This window comes from Paramisgurnus dabryanus, chromosome 21 (assembly GCF_030506205.2).
Source record: "Paramisgurnus dabryanus chromosome 21, PD_genome_1.1, whole genome shotgun sequence".
NCBI classification, from domain to species: Eukaryota; Metazoa; Chordata; class Actinopteri; order Cypriniformes; family Cobitidae; genus Paramisgurnus; species Paramisgurnus dabryanus.
The window spans coordinates 15,114,399-15,136,930 of NC_133357.1; the positions used below are offsets into that span (position 1 = coordinate 15,114,399).

Sequence of the window (22,532 nt, forward strand, 5' to 3'; positions counted from 1 at the left end):
GAAATATTTTTTAAATCCTCTAAAAATAATGGTTATAGTAAGTTAAGACCTTAATCTTATATGTGCAAAAAAAAAGGGCTTTTTAAAAATTCTGATGCTGGACACCTTCTCAATCTGGATTTCGTGAGAATCACCCATTTAACATAACTACACTGCGCCTAAACAGCTACAGCAATCAATGTATATTATTATTAAGCATGTTTTAAAAAATATTCATATATTATTAATACTTTTTATGCACTAAAGCAAAGTAGATAGTATCAGATTAATTAATTATTTTATTTATTTATCATGCTACTCATTTGAGCAGTACAATATCTACAAGGAGTTAAATTATAGCCAACAAATGTATTGTGATGTTTTTTTTATTATATAACTTTAATAAACTAAAATTTAGCACATGGTTCATGTCACAGAGGAAGACTGTTTAAATTTCAGTCAAAGGTATGCAGAGGTGTGACCTGAGCTAAACTCTATTTCATCTCAATGGCAATCAAACCCATTCAAAAATGTAGAAAAGTAATGCCTTTAGTGACCAGCAGATGGCGGTGTGTACTCTATATAAGATTTCCACAGGTGAGACGTACAGTATGGCTGCATGAAGAATGCTGGCTGACTTTCTACACACCTGTCACATTGAAAAACAGCTAATCTAGCAATCTACATTTAGTTCAACCTATTTATGAATGTAATAAAACATTTTCTCCTTGACTAGTTACTTAATTGTGACTCAGTCAAATCAAATATAGCATTTCTATGTAATGACTGTCCTTCACATGAACAGACAGGTCAGGGATGACTGATCAGCTTATTCAATTACTCAACCTTATTTCGCAAAAAGAACTGATGAATACCGTATGTGCATTATCTCATGCCTGAAGCATCACATAATACCATGGGTTTGATTTAGAGGATTAAAATGATCAGATCTGTCAGAGCCAGCAGTGATAAATCATTTTCAACACTACCATCACTCTCTCTTCTTTAAAATCAAAACAACAGTAATTATCAAGCATTCAACACAGTCAATAAAACAGAGTATTGTGGTTTATACTCTTGCTGCAACAAGGCCCTTAAGGCCTTCAGAAGCAGCAGGCTGTTTGCATCACACCATACACATCCTAACTTGGTTAAACACTGACAGACAGCGAGCTGGTAAACATTTTTTAGACGCCCAAGAAGTGCAAGCTGGTCTAGTGGAAGACAGAAGACTCCGGATGAGCTATGGCCCATGGCCAATTAGACAAGCCATGGCAACAACTGCTACAAAACTTCAATCTGATTTCAAGTCGGACGGAGCCCAAAGATGGTGAAAGGTGTGAGAGAGATAGTAAGAGGGAGAGACGCGAAGAAAAAAAATAAGGTGATGAAATGAGTTTAGAGTTACGTTTGACTTGAACAGGAGCCTACAGTCATATCAAAGCTTCAGCGAATAAAACACGACAATGGGTGAATGATACTAAAGAAAACATGAAAAATGAGGAATGCCAACTTGTCTTTACGTGAGTTTAAGAAACTTTAATATTGAACAGGCCTAGGCAGAATCTGCTAAGGGGTTTAGCCTGATCTGTATTGATTTTGGGATAGAAAGCTGTGGTCTGAGAAGCTGCGAGCTGACTACTGCACTCTTAACTCTTTCCCACCAGTATTATTATTTTTTTTAAGTTGCGAGCCATCGGCAGCATTTTTTATATTTTTTACGAAAGTTTAATGCCTTCCAGAACATGTTCTTTTTTATCAACATGATCTCCCTATTTTTAAATCATTGTGGCTTGGGGTTAGATTTGGGGTATGGGTTAGGACAGCGGTTCCCAAACTTTTTCAGCATGTGGCCCCCCTTGTGTACGGTGCATTCCTTCGCGGCCCCCCAAAGAAAATTTTTGACACAAAACTGTTCTAAAACCATCTAAAAAAAAAAAAAAAATTTAATTATACAAAAAAGTAGTGCTTTTGGTTAGTAGCCTTGTTTTTTTAGGTTTAATTACACAGAATTCATGATAAATTAATGTATTTCATAAAATGTCATAAAACTGGGGCCCCTCTGGCACCATCTCGCGGCCCCCAGTTTGAAAACCACTGGGTTAGGATGTACTTTTATGTATTGGTTTCTACATGTTTTACTTCCGCTTTTAAAACTATTCTCGCCTGGAGTTCGGGTTAGATTATGGGGTTTGGGTTAGGATGTCTAAAAATGTAACAGAAAGTGATTCTAACCCTAACTCCAAGCGACAGTTATAAGAAAATAGGAAAAAAATATGAGACAACACACTGAAAAAAATTATTCATTCAATTTACTCAATTTTTTAAGGTAAGTGGTTGCAATCAACTTATTTAAGCTACATTTAAACAAAAGCTTTTTATTGTATTTTACTTTACTAATCTTTTTTGTTTAAATGTAGCTTAAAAAAATTGATTGCAACCACTTACCTTAAAAAAATTGAGTAAATTGAATGAATCATTTTTTCAGTGCAATACATAAAATGACACGTGTGCACTGGACACAAAAAACTAGTTAAAGAAATTTGTGCAAGTGTCACGAAAAAGACATTCATGCTTAAGGCACAAAAAAGCTGAAAGCTTAATAAATTAATCAAATTTTGCGTAATTATAACATGATATCTTTCCATGAGATCAGTCTGTCTTTTTTAAATATATAAACATACAATATATCAAATGAAAGAACAGACCTGTTTCATCCTATCTTCATTTGTTCTCTTTATTTTACCTCTCAAATATGGGTAGGTTTCTTAAAAAATACAACATTTTGGCAAAAAGCTAAGATAACTGCATTTTCGTAAAGGACTTTTGTTAGAGATCAGATTCAGAACGATGATCAAAACGTACACAGAGTTTTTTACTGTTTTTAGATAAGTGTTTAATAAGTTGGGTAAGAGCACCACTTAGTGAATAATAGCAGAAATATTGGCACATTGGCAGGGAAAGAGTTAAGGGATGCAAAAAGTTTAATTGCATTAGCCACAATATTTAAAGGAATAATTCAGAATGAAATGAAAATTCTGTTACCGTTCACTGACCCACATGTGCTAAACCTAAAATGGCTTTCTTCTGTCACAAAATGTAGACAAGTTATATCTGCAATAAAAAAGGGAATGGAGCTTTCAAGCTTTAAGCAAACTCAAAAGTATGACAGATGTTGCAGTTTGCAGAATGGTAAAGAAGATAAGAACAACAATCCAGAAATGGCATTAGATAAAATAAACAGACGAATAAAGAAAAATCTTCATGATCAATCTTTCATGTAGATCTTAACATATAATATTAAACACCTCCCTTTTCAGGTGCTTTGCCATGACAGGCTATGATCATTATCTGTTAGCTAAGGGGATGGAAAATCTTGAAACTGTTAACAGAAAGTAACGTCTCATTTGACACAACTACTTCCATCTTTCTCTGCCACATACACTAGTTTCAGTATGACTTTCTAAGACATGCACATCATAAAATAATCACACAAAGCACATGTCTGAAGCCCTCCACCCACTGTGAATCGAATAGCAAACACCTAATTTGAATTTGCAATGTACCCTTTATGGGCTCTGTGGCATAGATAAAAGGCCTCTGGGGTCCCGCTTGGCCGTGTGTTAGGGCCTAGTGCTAACTTATGCCCAGAATATGAAAAATAAACATGCACACATAAGTATAGATAGTAGCTTTGGATTAATTTAAGAAAAAAGATGACAGCTGATCATTCTGAAAGTCGCAGAGTTAAAAAAAAGTGTGTGTTAAGGGGCGAGGGTACCTGGCAACCCACTTCGCAAATAAAGCATGCTTTATATAATAATAAAAAATAGGGTTAAACACTGGGACTGGGAAATAACAGTAATGATACTAAAGAAAAAGTAAGATGAGTCACTAAGGAAAGTGTTGGTGGGGTGAGCTATTATAGAGAGATGAAGCTGTAGGCACTCTCATTGGCTCTCATCAAGTCATTTGCATAATGAAAGTTTGTTCAACATTTATGCATCGCTAAAAGCTGCTGTTGCTCATGTGTTCTCAAATTGCTAATTCTCATTGAAAATGAATGACTTCCTGTCACTCAATTCACTGTCAGTGTATACCGTACATCCCGGACGAGGTCATGCAACACCGTTTCTGCATCAAGAACACACTCACGCTTGCATGTCCTGGGTTGAGAGGGTCAAATAGATCAACCGCTCTAGTTTATGAGTGTGAAAAGCAAATAAAGCCTTACAGTTAGATGGCTATATAAAACAAATATTTTTGAACTTCAAGCTTTAAAACGGCATTAAAAATACTGTTATTAAACTAAAATTCCCTTTCTGTAAAGTAGGGCTGTGACGGTGGCAAATTTTTACCACCGCGGTGGAACCATCAACAACAACCGCCGGTGTTGCGGTGGTGGGGTCCGTGGGGGGGGTAAGGGTGGATTAAATGGTGAAAGAAAATAGCTTTCACTAAATGCGCTTCCTGATGCGCGCGACTTTAACCTGGTAAATTTTTTATTTCACATCAAAAGACAAACGTGATGTGTGTGTATTTCACTGTCACTGGAGACCAAAAGAAACTAACGCAGACGCACAACACAGTGACATGGCTAAACTCCAACGTGCTGAGTTATGCTAAAATCCACCAGTTTAGTGGAAACGCCATAAATGTAGCGGAGATTTGTGTATTAACTAGGGCCGGGACTTTAACGCGTTAATTAAGATTAATTAATTACACAAAAAATAACGCGTTAAACATTTTAACGCATTTTAATCGCACTTATTAATAGAGTCATTCGTAAATGCTGCAGACCCTGTTTTAGTTCGAGAACTCCGGGGTTGTGATGCAGTGTAAATAAAAGTAGACGGAACCTAAACGAACAGCTGATTTTAACGTGACAACGCATCAATTTCAAAGTAAAAATGATTTATTCTGGTAAATGGAGGTTTGCAACGGAGGTTTTGCCCAATAAACATCTACCAACAAACTACAGATTATTTTAACATGTATCCTAATGTCTGTTATATGTTAATGTTTGAGTATTGTTGGGTTTAAATATTGTTGTAATGTTGTTTTGTTTCAATTTAATTAGTTTATTACGAGTTTAATTTAAGTTTTGTTTGCTACTTTAAAACGAATTTCGTTTCAAATAATTTGTCTCGTAATTATAAACAATGTTTTGTTGTTAGGTTTTGTGAATATAAATTAAAAAGAACATTAAAAGCAACACCGTGCATCTCATTGATGCATATGCTACCGAATGCCAAAACATGCAGTGAGTAGCCTATATCACTTACTTTTCAAAAAATCAGCCTGGCAGTGCCCAGAAGTTAAATTTACACGCGCATTTAGAGCATACTGTAGCAGCACGTTTGATTTGCGGTGTGCTTAAGACTTTTAAAAATCAACTTCATATTAATTTTAATAGGCTACTTTGACGGAGGACACGCACAGAGAACAGCGACGGCAGGTAAAGGAAAAAAGTTAAACGAATAGAGTCAGTTTGTAAGAACATTTTTAAATTGACTATAAGATCATCAATATGAACTCTGAACAATGAACTATTATAAACATAACAGCAAGAAAAGCTGAAGAGGAACTCGCAACATTAAAGCAATAAGCATTTATGTAGGCTAAAGCTATATATCACCTCTTATTTTTTTTAATTTAGTTAAGTTTCAATGGTAACACTAAAGGCGCGTACATTATGCAGCGCTTTTCACATCCGAATCCCACTTAAGAAACCTATAAACGATGTGCAACTTAAAAAATATATTATGCACATTTTTATATATTTTATATATAGTATATTATGTTTTGTTGTTTTTATACGCGAGGTGGGGCATCCGCGCACATAGGTACCAGAACACAGACAGTCAAAACCTGAGAAGTCCCGAACCCTGCAATATTAAACAAACTACTTTAAGAAATGCGGGCCAGGAAGCGGGTCGGGTATAATATATATATATTTTTCGTTGCGGTCCGAGTTGCGGGCGGGTTGTTTATACATTGACCCGCGCATCACTGGTAAGCGTCGATAAGAGCATGGTTGTGTGTAAGATATGGAACAAGGAATTCACATATCACCGCAGCACATCGAGCCTCAAGTATAATCTCAATGCAAAACATACAGCAGCTAGGGTGGACATTAGCCCCACTCCGGGTACAACGACATGGTTGAACAAAAATAAACAATATTTTGTTAAGCTTATGTATTCAGTCATTATTCATAAAAATCCATGTAAAAATTACTTCTTAATGTTCTCAGGTCAAATATTTATATGAGATTAAAATGCGATTAATTTAGATTAATTAATTACAAAGCCTCTAATTAATTAGATTAATTTTTTTAATCGAGTCCCGGCCCTAGTATTAACATAAAACAATGTTATAAATTTGTATCTTAGGCTATAAATTACTGTACAACTTTTGTTATTATTTTTTCACGTGTACAAAAAACTGCAATTTTTACTTATTATTTTGTTTAATTATTCACCTGATATGTGACGTCACACAACTGCCGGTGGCACTTCAACACTGCGGTGGCATTGCACCACCACGGTGGTGCGGTGGTCATGACAACCGTCCCACCCCTACTGTAAAGCTGACTTTCCAAAAATAACATTTAAATGGAAAATTAACTGAATCTGCATTCGCTGCAATGCATTGAGTCCAATGTAGACAAGACCTAAAACACCATTCGACCCTGCGTGCCTTTATTTTACCAAACAGCATATTGCAAAACTACAGCCTGTATTTCTCACAGTGATATGCATTTCAGCCCACAAAGCTGCAAGCAACAACAAAACTGCATCCCTACACCTCATCCTTCACATCATCCTTCATGCGGATACAATTTTTAAAAAGTACATTAACCGACAGAACTCATGTTCTGCAGAGTCTCCCGCATGTTTTGTTTTATGCGATCTGGTGCCAAGCTGAATCAAAGTGAAAATAAGCATTAGTCATTGTGACAGACAGCAGTGAGCCACTAATGAATCTGAACGTTTAGCTGCCGGCTGTGCTGAAACCTCAGGCGTGGCTCACCGGGTTTACTCCTCACCACCCTATAATTGCGATCTTGCAGGTAACAAACTTATTACCGTCGCTCTGGCTGTGAGATAAAGAGCACACGAGAAAATGAATTTGGCACTGTTGTGCACATGACTGCACATGGAACGCATTTAATCTAACAGGTTCCCCCAATGATCCATTCACAAACATGCAATTTTTCTTCACAGACATTTTTAATGCAGGTCCTTAGAAAGCACTGAATGTCAGAGTTCTGTTACAAACAGGGGGACAGAAAAAACTCGGGGCATTAATGCAAAAACAGCAAAAAAAAATCTAATTTAAATGCAACTATAAATAAGGTTTAGTGATCGACAAAAAATGCTCTTATAGGGGAAAAAAACATCAAAGGTGAAAAAGGTGCTCTGATAATCCAGAAGAAAGCAAAGCCATCTCCATCATGCGTCAAGCGGGGAAAACCTATGAAAGAAACAAACGGTAAGGTTCTAGCGAGTTCAGCTAATGGGACAATAGTCATCGGATGCCCACTGTGCTTAGGAGAAGTGTTTATTGGATGGTGTTTATATGTGGCCCTGCCATGGTGACAAAAGACACGGGACAGGGTTTTTTCACACCTCTGAGAAGCTGGATAATAAACAGCCTCATTGAACTTTGAGACAGCCCATTAAACAGGCAGCAGCCCACATACACCCATGATGGACTAAATTGTAAGATTTTCTACCACTACCTAGAAAGAACTTATGTTACAATGGATTTTAACCATGGCTTAGTTGCCTGTGTTTCCTCAAAATGGCATTTGGGGCAAGATTTACTAAACAGGAAAAAAGCCTATGGGAGTGGTAATATAAAAAAGCGCAAAATAAATAACACAGGCACAACAGATGATTTCCATAATGACCAACACAATTTACTTAGAGCAGCGCAAATTAGTTCAGGGTTGCAGAGATGATGAGGTGCAGGTGATCTACTAACGCCTGATGCGCTTGAGTTCAGCACCATGGACATCGCTGCGAAAAAATTGTGGTGTGAAATTCAAGCTAATGAAGCCATAGGACACTCAAAAGAACTGGAGGACTAAAAAAATGGTTTACAAGACGTTTTGAAACACCTGGTATTGTGTGACTTCTAGGGACTCCTCTGTTATTTTCTCCAGCAAATAAAAATAACATGGCTTGGCAAACATATATTTTTTGAGTAATAATATCCTCGGTTACTTGTTCACAAATCCTCTGCCTTGTACCATGCGTTCTCTGATCTATGCAATGCCATTTCAAGCACAAAATTATTTAAGGCATACTTTTTTAAAGTTAAATAATTGCGCAAATACCAGTAATTTCACATGCGCAAACATTTGTAAATCGCATTGGGTGAATCATTCAAATATTCTCCTCCCATGCATTTTGCATCTGAAAGGAAAACACCTAGAAATGCATATGCAATAAGGTAAAAATAACTACCACACCTTTTCAACGCTAATAATCCACTGCGCGTCTTTAATAAATCCAAAAAGTCATTGTTTAATGACAAAATGATGTCAGTAAATCTGGCCCTTGATTTTTTGCCTTTGGTTTTGATCCGTTTTCCACCTGTGGTTCTATGAGTTTTGTTATGGAGAACAAAATATACATTGATTAGGATATTAGGGCACTGAAATAAAGCAGAAGGGTCTTGTGTCACTCTAAAGGGCTTGTACTGACTTTTAAAAAATTTTTATTTGGCAGATGCTTTTATCCGAAGCGACTTGCATTTCATTGCATTATTATCATGACCTTTGCGTTGCTATGCAATGCTTGCATCACTGAGCTACAGGGATGTACTTCGGTTAAAATTATTGTATTATGTGGAAAGAGGGAGTGATACAGTTAATAACTATATCGTAAAACAGTTAATTATACAGTTTAATGATCATTACACAAGAAGAATTAACCCCAATTGACCAATAATAATTAAGTATTCCAAAAAGCCTTATGAAAACTCAAACTCTCATTCTTTACTTAACCCCTATTACCACCAGAACCCCATTCACACGGCACTTTGATCCCAGAAAATGTCCATAAATTGGCAGAAAGGCTTCTGTGCGAACACAAACACATCCTGTAAATGTTCTAGGATTGCTCCGTTAGGGAGGACCTAGTAACGTAGAGTTTTACCGTTTTGAAATCCATTCGGTCGATCTCCGAGTCTGGCTGTACCACTTTTAGCATAGTTTAGCATAATTCATTGAATCTGATTAGACCATTAGCATCGCGCACAAAAATAACCAAATTGTTTTTATTTTTAAACTCGACTCTTCAGAGTTACATCGTGTACTAAGAACGACGGAAAATTAAAAGTTGCGATTTTTCTATGCCGATATGGCTAGGAACTGTACTTTCTTTTTGGGGTAATCAAGGACTCTGCTGCCGTACCATGGATGGAGCAGGAGCAATAGTCCCAGCTATTGAAAGTTACCAAGGGGACTATTTTTGGGCGCCGTGTAATATTGGCAAACTGGACTGAAGCAGAGATCAGGGATCTCGTCACTATCCGCACTGGAGCTGAGATCATTCACCAGCATGACAGAACAGCGCATCACAAGCTCCTTATGATCTTGTCATAAACAAAAATGCATGTGCATGGTTTGTCGAAAAAAAAATCACGAATAATCAGCAAACTAACAAGTGCAGAAGTTTAAACACTTACTTGTCTTTACAGGATCTTTATGGTACTGTATGTGTCTGACTACACGCACAGATTCCAGAAAATCATTGGCAGTGTGAATGAACCAAAAATCGAATGATCCCAGACAAATCCTGGACTCGTTTTCTGTGTATTTTCCGTAATCTCATTGTGAAAAGGGCTTAGGTGAGATAATGGGTGGGTATATATGTTTTATTTGTTGTATGGCTCTCTTACATGTAGAAATAAGTGAAATCATTTAAACGGGATAATGGCGGGATAGAATGGTAAAATCAACCTGATCTCACGAATTTCCGTGGCATAGTCATGGAATTTTTTGCTCATTTTTCCGTGGCATTCTCACGGATCTCCTCATATTTCCGTGGCCCTGCCACGGACTTTCTTTTCCGTGGCATTCTCACGGATTGGTTACTGAACTGTTTTGTCCTATTTTCTTACCATTGTCGCTTCGGTTTAGGGTTAGATTTACATAAAATGACATCCCTACCCAAACCCAACTCTAACCCCAACGCCAGGCGACAATTGATTAAAGTTTAGAAAATATAAAAGAATACATAAAAAAAATAGTATAAACCAATACTTAAAGTGAAATACTAACGCAAACACCAAATCTAACCCTAAACCGAAGCGACAATGGTTTGAAAATAGGAAAAAACAGTTGAGTAACCAATCCGTGAGAATGCCACGGAAAAGAAAGTCCGTGTCAGGGCCACGGAAATATGAGGAGATCCGTGAGAATGCCACGGAAAAATGTGCAAAAAATTCCGTGACTATCCCACGGAACTTCGTGAGATCATGTTGGGTAAAATACCTGAAAATCCTCCCATGTCTTTTGAGATGCATTCAGCCGTAATCACATCATGCAAACAAAACAGCAGCCAATAATACGAATTCAGGCTGTTGTGTTAAACAGTAATTCTGTGGCTGAGGTGTATGTGTGTGTTTGTGTGTCTAGGTGCCGGGCGCCATCATCAGGGCTTCTCCCTGCAGGTGGTTGTTTTGTGTTTGCATATCTGCTTCGAAAGGAAAACAGAAGTCACATCTCTGGAGTTAATGAGCTCTCCAGGCAACAGCTGCTGCCTTACGGGGCACGGCGCTCTGAGCCAGACACCCAAAACTAAACTTACAAATACACTCGCCACCTTATAACGCTGGACAGGGTGCAGAGAAGAGGGAGGAGCATGGCATAAATTCAGAACCTCCCTAACTGTGGTACCATGATGACCCCAGAGCTCACTCCACAAACCAACAAAACATGCAATTCGTGTGCCAACACATTAAGAGACGCTAGATTCTTGTTTTCCAGAACATTTAGATGCACTGTGATTGATTATAGAATGATGTTTACAGCTCCATCAGAACATCCGAGCGCCTTTCTACATTAAAAAAAACTAAACAAAAACAACTTCATCATTTTATTTTTGTTGTTTCACTTTTTCTGCAGCATACTGTACCCAGGGATAAACATTAAGGATTTTTTTATACTGGCTCGTTCAGACCAGTGGTTCTGTTTATAACTATAAGGCGGGATTGGCACAGTGGCTTAATAAGTAGTATTAACAGCAAGAAGGTCCCTGGTTCGAGCCCCGGATGGATCGAGTGGCTTTTCTACGTGGAGTTTGCATGTTCTTCCTGTGTCAGAGTTGGTTTTCAACAGGTACTCCGGTTTCCTCCCACAGTCCAAAAACATGGAGGTTAAGTGATAAGGTCAATGGATTACCTTGTATTAGATACGTAGATTAACCGGTTCTCACCATGAATTTAGCCATAGATGCTGAAATAACTTATGTGCAAGCGTTGTGCAATTCATGTTAATGACACGTAGAGGATTATGTGTTCACTGCACATAATTAAGTTATAGCAAACAATTACAGAATAAAATTGTCCAAATTTTGTAAATTAATTAGAAAACATGTAATAAATGTCAGTGAAATGTCCAGGTCAGGTACCAAAATATTTAAAATTAAGAAATTGCACCACTGTTGTGAAGGGGGTGCACTGTATAAATTTTTTTTCATATTACTGAAATCTACAATAATTACATCCATGAAAGTAAATACTAAAAAAACTAAAAGTACCCACCCACAATTGTATATTTAATGTGTAAACTCTTAAAAATGTTATAAGAAAAAGTGAGGACCCTATGGAGAAGCTTTTATATCTGATTGAATAACACTTAAGTCTATTCCTTTTTCAACATTCGCTCCTTTTATCCGTCTCTATTTCCTCTCATCGCGGTGACTTTCGGACATGGTACACACTCATTGATTCTTCCCATTCATCCTCCTGGGAGAAAAAAATCTCCCTTACCAGTTTACTAAAGCGGAGACTATTAGTGTGCAGGGTGAACAAGGAAGGGCCCTCCGTCTTTTAACCGCACTCCAGGGGTTTGCCCGCAGAATGTGTGCAGTGAGACCGCGTTGATCTTTCACACACTCATTACAGCCATTTTCAATTAGAGCCTGGCACAGCTATCAAGCCACTTTTTGGGGGAAAAAAGGGGGGCTCATTCCTCACAAGCTTTTAGATTCCTCACAAGCCACCGACTCAAAGAGTCTCTCTATCCTGATTCTTTCCCTCAGCAAAAAAGCTTTGATAGGACAGTGGAGGATAAGGCCGGGTGCTTCATACGGGCCACAACAATGGTGGGTTGAAGGGTTGATTTGAAAGCATTATGGAATGCAAACAAAATCCAAACACATCCTCCCCACCAAAATAAGGAAGTTTATAAAGCAATCCCAGCGATTCAGCTTTAGATATGTTTCAGGCTCTGCAGAGCAGTAAGAGGGGATTTAAAGGAAAACACCACTGTTTTTCAATATTTTACTATCTTCTTACCTCAACTTAGATTAATAAATACATACCTATTTTTTTCAATGCGTGCACTTAATCTTTGTACAGTGCTTCGTCAATGTGTTAGCATTTAGCCTAGCCCCATTCATTCCTATGGCTCCAAACAAAAGTTTTATTTTGTGCCACCATACTTACTTGTGTAACTACTCATGTAACAGTCTTTACATAGGGAAACATGGAAGTGTTTGGTGGCTTCTAAATTCATCCCTGTTTGGATCCTAAGGAATGAATGGGACTAGGCTAAATGCTAACACATTCACGAGGCGCTGTACAACGATTAAAAGAGCATGCATTGAAAAAATATGGATATGTATTAATTAATCTAAGTTGAGATAAGAACATAGTAAAATATTGAAAAACGGTGGTGTTTCCTTTAAGTGTACATCATCTAAGAGAGGCACCGAAGAGACATTTGGATGTGCTTACCTGCAACAATCCTTCTATGATCTTCAGAAGGCAAAAGTAAGAAAAGACAAGAAAAACATTGGTTAGTGCTCATGCAGCGAGCATTTGTGAGAGGCATTGTGGGAAAGATGTGAGGGGAATGAGGTGGAGACATAACAAGCGTTTAAGATGGAGTGGTGATATCTGATGAAGCCTATCCATCATGTTCCTAACCCCCATACAACTAAAATAGATTTCCTCAAGTCTATAACCACACAAATATTTTTGATTTACTTTGGTTTCTATTAGAAACTTCCATGAAGTAAGGATCAAATGCAATATATTGACCGAATACAAATTTGAAAGGACCGCAAAATGAGTCTTAAAAAGGATAGCAGCCGATCATACAGTAATTAATTTATATATTTTTTAAATATATATTTTTTAGACTTATTTTATAGTATTATCAAGATTGTAACATTAAACATCAAAAACAGTTCACATATAGTATATATATATAATAATATAAAAACATTTTCCATATATTAATTTAAAAGAGAAAATTTGCTTAATTTTTCAAAATAAGATGCAAAAGGTGTTTTTTTTACAGACACACTTGCTTTGTTTAAAGCATTATTATGGTTTAATTTGGGGTGAAATTTGACCTGGCCATTTCTTTTTGAGAATCACCCGCAAATCCTTGTCTTTCAGGATCCAAGCTAATTTCGGCTTCTTCCCGACAAAAGACCTCCTCATGTTCACAACAACTACAGCATGTTGCCCTTATGCGAATGATGCACCTGGTAGATAAACAAGCATGCACACATACATACATACATACACAAACACACACACACACACTGTCGCCATATCAACCTCTATTTTGAAGCAGATTGTGAGTAAGTGATCCCGACTGCAAACCAGATCGCATCTATAAAGCATGAATGCGCAGCGAGGATGAATTTACCTAGGCAAAATAAAGCAGACAGCCACTCCACCACAGGCTATTATTGTACTGCCAAAGTCAAGCCTTTAAACGCAGGTGTCGGCTCACTAAAGACCCTTCACTTAAACCTACACCTGTGATTGTTGCATTTACCTCACGTGTTTAGCACAGGTTTAAACTAAAGCGCACATAAAATTCCATTTCTGGTTTTCTGTCATGCTCATATTGCAAACTATGTGTATAAATGACAACATCACTATTATAATTAGTGTTTCTGTGGCTCACTTGGTTGGTATTTTGTAAGCACAAAAAAGGAAAAAAAAAGTACACATTAAAAAGAGACAAGCTTCAGTCTTATGTGTACTTGGATCCACTAAGCAAAAACCTCTTTCTCCATCCTTCACACTGTCTCTCCTCTGGTCTCAGGTCACCGGGTTTGTTCATCATTTGTCATCCCAGCTTGAATCAACAATGAAACAAATGGCCCATTATAAGTTTTGCACCTTAATGCACTCTCTGAGCTCATGTTTGTTAGTAGCAAATGAGCGATGTCTCTCTTTTCTTACCAATTCATATGTCTGACTCACCCGGCGCCCCGACCGTGATATGTTGCATTCTGAGCTTAAATGATGGATGAGTAGAAGACAGTGACTCCTACATAGATTTCCATAAGCTGGCATCTATAAAGCACCTCTCATGAACATCATGCTGCGTATGCACAGTTTGATGGGTACGTGAAACACTTGTCACAGATGGCAGGCGCAGTGTGCAGAAAAAGTGCAGATATGTGTGCTTCTAAATGAAGTTGAGCGTTTCATTCACACTGACAAGTGGTTCTCAAAGAAACAGATGGACTGGCCTTCACTTTCACCTTCTGGATAAGAGAATGCTTGACCACTTTACAGACACATATGCATGCATACAACTTCATCTGGAGAGGTCATAAAATTAAAGACGGTTGACATGACACGACACCATGTTCCATGTTTGTTTACACCAAAACAGCATTTTGGGATCCTATATACACAAGCATTTGAAAACAAGTTTGGAAGTGCAATTCTTTAAAAGGGATCGATTATTGTAATTCTTGATTCTTTACAAAGGTCTGGCATGCATAATAGCATTTTAGTCAAAAGAAAGAAAGAAAGAAAGAAAAGAAAGAAACCCTCTTTCGAAATTAGTATGCGATAAAGATTCTTGTCCTTGTGGGTTTGCTAGATCACAGTAAAAGTGAGACTTTCAAGTCACTTGAGTCACAGAAAAGGATATTTGATCTTTAGTGCAGCACAAAAAAAAGAAAACAAAGAGCTTATTGAATTTGCATGGGAGACACTTGTATCACTGCAGTGCAGTACAACCCTGGCTTCCCCTGATCAGGACCCCGACACTGAGGTCCAATAGGGACACAATACTTTAAAAACGACATCTTCAGTATACTTCTCAAAGAAATGTATGTGCATATAACGTAAATCTCACAGAATTGACTTGCTTTTCTGTAGGAGTGGGGATCGTTGTACCTTCATGAATCGATTCTTAGGGCCCCGGTTCAATTCAGAATCGATTATTGACATACTAATTAGCATATTTGTGAAGTTACTAGTCTTGGAACTGTCATATACGTAAGGAATAACTGATGAAAAACGAAAATAATGCACAAGGTGGTAATGCAAATCGGAGTGCCAACACGGGTGTGCATTTTTTTTTCCAAACAATTCAAAGCACCAGTTAATAATTTCGCAAACCACAAACATTGCTCTGGTGGTTATTTTAAGACATTTATCAGGTCAGGTGTGCATTTTACAGATAAATAATCAACACCCATAGAAAATTTCTCGACCAATCAGAATAAAGCATTCAACAGGCCCATGGTAAAATGTACTATAATGCAACGAAGTGCTCAATAAAGCCATTCTCATTGACATATGTTATGTTTCTGTTGTCAGACATTAAAAAAGTTAAAAAGTAGTAATTAAATGTGACTTATTAATTCTACATGTCAACAGGCAGTTCCAGGAACTGCCATATCTTCTCATCATCATTATACACCTTTGTTAAAGGAATAGTCAATTTTCTTAAAAGAAAAATCCAGATAATTTACTCACCACCATGTCATCCAAAATGTTGATGTCTTTCTTTGTTCAGTCCAGAAGAAATTATGTTTTTTGAGGAAAACATTGCAGGATTTTTCTCATTTTAATGGACTTTAATGAACACCAACACTCAACACTTGACTCAACACGTAACAGTTTTTTTTCAACGGAGTTTCAAAGGACTATAAACGATCCCAAACGAGGCATAAGGGTCTTATCTAGTGAAACGATTTTCATTTTTGACAAGAAAAATAACAAATATAAACTTTTAAACCACAATTTCTTGTCCAAAGGTATCAAAAATTTTTATTATTAAAAACTATTACATGGCATATTTTGGGATGGGATATTTTTTGTCGAGCACCCTACTAAGATGGGCATGCTTTTGCCTGCTTTTTTGTAAACTAACTTTAAAGAACAATAGATTTTTGACATTTGTGAATTGAAGCAAAATCGCTAGAAGACCGAATCGCAATTCATGTGAATCAATTCCGCCCCACCCGTACTTTTCTGCAGTAACAGTGGTTGTGCAGTAACTGTAGTGAATGACACTCAATGAGAGAAAACCTGTGGCGCACTTTCTTCAACTTCAGAAAGGACAGATGACTTTTCTTTGCAATTTATATAGGCCGCAGATTAATTACCCTTTCTGTGACACTCTTTACTCTTAAAAGCTATTTGTGCTATCTATCCAGTTCAGAGCTCCTCTGTCTGCAGTTATCCTGACAGCACTTAACTCCTCAGCTAAAGGTCACAGGCACCATTTGCATTTGGGAGAGACTGTTCCACATTTATTGCCCTCTGCATTAGATTTCCTTTGGATTTAAGACTTTTTAGACTTTCACACTTATGTAAATCAGCTCATTTTCTGGCTTGACATCACATAACCCGGCTAAGCAGAGCCATGAAGTCATGTGGCTTGGCTGTTCTCATACCTACAGTACAGACATTAATACAAATGTGTAATCCTGACTGAACAATCCGGTTACATCCTCTTAATACTGTGTTAAATCAGGCTATGAGAATTAGCAGAAATAATGTTCATTTATAAAGTTTATATATAAAGTGGTATAACTTCCTTTGATTAGTGCTATTTTCAAAAATTCACCTAACCTGCATGTCGTTGAACTTTGGGTTTGAGGTGGGGCTTCATGGGGGGCTTTTGTATTAATTATATGAAAAGTTCAAATGCAAAAGCCACTAAATACCACCTCCTTCAAAAACCGGATGCTCTTAGCACATACTAGGGGAGGCAATATAACCAAAAATCCATTTAACGGAATGAGTCCAGTTTATTGTATTTTTATATAAAAATAGTAATAGAAATAGTAACAAATTCCAGTGAAAAAAAAGGCTGCAGAGCTCAACAATACAAGGACATGGCAGATGTCCTTTCTACTGGATTTTAACAAACAAGTGTGCATTGAATCAAAACACGAGACTCCCTGACATGCCTCTTTTCAATTTCATTTTCATCAGATTCAATTTCATCGAACATTCCCATACAATACATCTAAAAACCCATAGGAGAATGAGGAAAACTGGCATTGAATTTGAATGAAGACTTCACACAATCAGAATAGCAAAACCATCTCACGCCACTTCTGTATGCATTCCTCTACATTTCACATGGAAACCCACCAGAGATGGACTCTGATGTCATTCATCATTTACACTGGGATTTAATTGTATGACGTGCATAGAAAAGCAAAAGGACCTCTCTCGCTCAGATGGGCGCATTTTCTCAAAATAGTGCAATTTCACGCCATGCGACTCATCAGTTTAAGATTTGTCTTGTTTAATTTAGTTGCAGTGGCTGGATTAAATACTCCATCAGGAGAAAAGCTTGTGCTTTAGTCTGTTCAACTTAGCGAGATGTTTTCTATCCTCATAAATCTGCCCATTTGGACACAAATTACATATAACTATGTGCAGGCTAATTTAAGATCGTTGATCAATTTGGTAAATCTGCAACACAAATCCGATTTCCCAGAATCTATCAGTTGGCTCTAGCTTCATGCCAGCGGATAAAAAAGGAATCAGGGTTGATTTATTTGAGTTGAAACAGATGGACTCCAACAGTGATCACGACATGGAGCTCTGAACATTATGCGCTGTCAGAAGAGTCCAAGCCGCTAAGAAAAACAGCAGGGTTATCGACAACCTTTCTATGGAGTGGATTCCTACAGGTCATCGTTTTGCCTGACTGATGAAGGGTAAACCACCACCCACTCTTTTATAGTTAGTGATTCAGCACAACCGCTGCTGCAAGAGTTATTCCACATTTACCAGGAATATCAGTCCGTTTAAAACAGTGGGAGACTTGGACATGCTGTACAGTGCTCAAGCCTTGTCTCAAATGGCACAATATATGGTTCACTTTTACATCACCAAAGTGTGGTATAAGATTATAAAAGCTTTGATGTGGATTTGGAGAAGGGCAGTGAAGTTCAGAGAGCAAAGGGCATTCTGGGAACACAGGGTCTCCCACAGGTTCTTCTCAAGAATCTCATTACACACTCGTATGCACTGACTAATCGAAAATCGTGAGAAAAAGTTTCAGGCTAAATCTCTCATTCATACCCTGCATTGAATAACTTTCTATAGGGCATGTACCAGATACGACTATAAAAAAAAAAACTCTTTAGCTGAATTATTCCGACCTAGACGATTCTTGAAATATCTTTCTATCCGTGTGATGTGAAGTTATGCAAGCGTTAAACCTTACAGAAGGTGCCTGCAATGACATGGCATTCTTTAAGCCCCCCTTCCCCACCCGCCGACAGGATTTGATTACCCTAATCATTTTTCATGCGCTGTGTTAACAAGGGTGAATCCACTCTCCATGCCTCCAACCAAATACAGTCATTTAATTTCTATAAACCCCTGCTATTACATGAAACTGCTTTTAATCTTCCCAATCAAATGGCACATAAATGTGTCTGCTTAAGTTTCCTAGCAGCCAAACCAGACCTAGAATTAGCCTAAATCAGCACAACCCCTCATAATACACAAACACACACAAAAAACTATCCTTAAATGTAGTTTCCTACTACGATTGAGTAAATAACGTAAATGCTTTTCCTGTGTTGTTGAAAAATGTTATCAAAAAGATCTGTGTATACAAGTTTCTGCACAAACTCATCATGTGTTCCTGTGGATATGCCTGCGTACATACAAATTCTTCAACAGAATGATACATACAAACAATCAAGACGGAAAAGCATTGAGCAGCTTGATTTGGACAAACGATAAGGTAGGATATTTACTACATGTGACCCTGGACTATAAAGCCCAGAGTATAGTCTGTTTACATATACGCGAATGTACGTGCACGGTCGAATGCACAACATTCAGCACATGGACAAGTATAGTTTATTTTACTAGTATGTGTACACAAACGTTCATACTACATTCTCCTGTAGGCGGATGCGTGACCAACGTAGGGGTTTAAAAAATCTGGCAGTGCTCGTACAGTACGTGCGCACTCTTCTAATGACAAAATAAAACACGACAGAAGCTGTATTTCGCTACACAACTTGTTTTTAAATCATCAACGAACACCACAAACCACTCGGTGAGTAGTACAGTTTTGAAAATGAACGTTAAGTGTTGTTTTAATGACATGTTTGTGCATGGTCATTGACTTCCATTCTGAAGCAGTCAAGAGACACTTCTAAACGAGTCAAAAACTCAAGACACGACCCATTGTCAAAATTTCAGTGTCCATTACTGTAGTTCATCCAAAACAAACCAGAAATGAGACTCAAAGTGTTAAATACCGGAATTATCCTTTAATAATGGATAAAACTACTTTTTATTCAGAACATGACACATACAAATACTAAAATCTTGTTTTAATGTTCAGGCATCTGTATTAAATGATAATAATGATAATATTTGTTATGAAATCAGCACATTTCTGACACAGAAAGCAGCAGGCTACTGTCACTTTAAGACCCGAGACAGACTGCTTTAAGTTTCAATATCCAGCTGTTTATGTTTACTTAAACAAGAAAGAAAACTTAGTTCATTGATCACACGTGTGTTTAACATATACAAGCTATACACGCTGATAAATGGATGTCAAGAGCATCAAGTAGCTGAGAGAGTGCACACTCATACAGTATATTCACTGCAGTGGTGGATCTACTGTTTTTCCTTAGTTTCCTGAATTTGTGAATGTCCTGTAAATAATATACTTTTAAAGCTGTGCGGACGTGTGCACGCGCAAGGCGGATGCTGAAAGAAAGTACAGTATACTGTACCTATTTTGTCTGCTGTGTTCCGGGCAATGACACAGGGCATAATATTGGATGCCCTGTTTGCGCATCAACTATTACACAAAGGGAAAATCTTTCCACGCATTTGGATTCCGTGATTCCGTCCGCGTTATCCGCAACGCGAAAATCATAGGGGTCTACTAATAAATGAATAACTTGCCTCATCTTACTCCACTTCTTCAAGTCTAACGTAACTGACACTGTGATTGTAAACCAAGAGCGCGTGCCGCATCCGGAAGTGCTTGCGCAACATTTCGCACAGTGCGTAAACATTACCGATCACTTGCGTAAACATTAGCGATCACTTACTGATCACCTTGTCGTTAATGTTTTATTGGGAATAATTTGCGTCATTCGCATCTCCACGTGCCTGATCGCGTCTTTGCATTGACTTTGTATGTAATCTACTCACGCAAATCTTTTAACTCGCGTTTGGTGTGTATGCCCCATTAGAGACTTAAGCCTGGAGTTCACAGGCAGTGTCACAGATATTAAGATTTTGTTTACTATGTCAGGAGTTCCCCAAATGTCTTCATTCCAGGACCACACAGACAGTTGTAGTCAACCTCAAGTCCCACTAAAATATTTTTACAAGACAATATGGGGATTGTTTTCTCTTAGAGAACAGTTTTGTTTTCCTTGTCATTGTGTGAATAAAATATGAATGACTAAATTGAACTGGGTTTTTTGTGGCATTTAACGCACACTGACTTTACGACCCACAAGTGGATCCTGACCCACAGGTTGAAAATGATGCGATTATGCAGACAGTGAACTTTCTTCCTAGAATAAAAGCTCACAAAGTCATTAAAAAAAAGAAGATGCACTTTACCTTCACAGATTGTATTATTCAGGTTAATGAGCCACTCAGAAATAACAAACCCTCTTCAAATCCAAAGCTAAAGTTGAAGACACATCAGATGAATCTCAGCTTCTCCTGATCTCATACATAAGCATGAGGATCAGGTCTGGATGATAACACTGCTTTGCTATTATTCATCAGCTCTGATTAGAGCCAAGGGCCCGTTCTACTTCGCTCTCATTTGCTTACAGATAATGTGCCCCTCAAAAGGTTGCAATCAATCTTTATCACTGTGTCATGTCTTGTAGTTCAGGGGAAATTAATGAAGTCTGCACTTTATTTATTTCCTTTTAGAGAAAACAGTGTAACAGGCTGTTTAGCTTAATGAGCAATTGAGTATGATGGGAGCATAAAGTAGCACTTGTGATGTCATTACGCAGGAGACCATTAGAGGCACTGCAGTACTGACACATTCAGGGTTGCCATGTCTCCAAATTATAAGCAACTTTTTTGCATATAAGGGCAGATGTAGGCTGAGAAGTTTAATACAGTCATATATTTGGGTTAAACTGAGGTAATATTCCCATTATTTCTTTGTTTACATTGTTCTGTTAAACAGCTTTCATATGGCCAATTTTTATAATCATCTAATTTTAAGCCATTTAAACATTTAAAAATCTTTACATTTACATTTAATTAATAGACTTTGTAATGCAAGTTGCTTATTTAAGCCTGCTTTGGTGATGAAAGTTACTATTCTGTCAGACAATGTTGCTTAATTTTCTAGTAAGATCTGGCAACCCAGTTCACGTTTCACTGTTAGTGCTGCATAATACATAGTGTACCGCGAAGCACCCATGAGCATGCAGTCTCATAGAGGTCACCTCCGAATCAATTGCTTTAAGTGTTCGCATTGGCAACAAGGAAGGAGATTAAATACAGACTTCAGTCACTGGCTGGAAGACAGAAAACCAATAAAGCAGAGAGAACACAACCTTGCGTTCTCTTTCTTGGGCTTCTGCACTGTCAGAGATTGTCACTTGGTATCTCATCCTCTCCCTTAACATATCCCCTGAGTTTTATTTATATAATCCAATGCACGACCCTTAACCTGCTGGCAGATCAGAGTGTCATTATAAGTAACGCAGTTTCAGCATTGCATTAACCTGATGAAAGCGGTGACTCGTGGCACAGATCCCAGGATGCACTGCTGTGTCTGCGTCTCACCTTTGAGGTCATCACTGCCGCTTAGAAGTTCAAACGTAGGAGGTAATGGAGCTCGAATGCTAAATTTTGGAACCTGTACAGCATGCAAAAGTATCCTACTTTCCTCTTTGTGCCAGACTATCTCGGTTCATTTTAATCGAGATCTGATTTTGAGTGAAGTGTGTGATAGCTGCCCCTTTTTCAGTGCTGGCCGTTTTTTGATAGAAGAGACTTGTAGACTGTAGAAGCACTGAAGTGCCATTTCACGTACCTTAGAGAAAGAGCACTAA

At 37.8% G+C, this 22,532-nt stretch overlaps 1 protein-coding gene across 9 annotated transcripts in view; it reads right to left on the minus strand.

Annotated features, from left to right (window-relative positions):
* Nucleotides 1-22,532, minus strand: part of agrn (agrin) — a 294,150-nt gene that overhangs the window by 203,442 nt on the left and 68,176 nt on the right. For 7 of the 9 annotated variants that reach the window (XM_065285836.2, XM_065285837.2, XM_065285841.2 and 4 more), the window contains exon 3: nucleotides 12,958-12,978. The exons of the other annotated variants lie outside the window; for them this stretch is intronic. In XM_065285836.2, coding sequence (XP_065141908.1) covers nucleotides 12,958-12,978 — 21 coding nt within the window. The remainder of the gene's footprint in view (nucleotides 1-12,957; nucleotides 12,979-22,532) is intronic. 9 annotated transcript variants of the gene reach the window in all.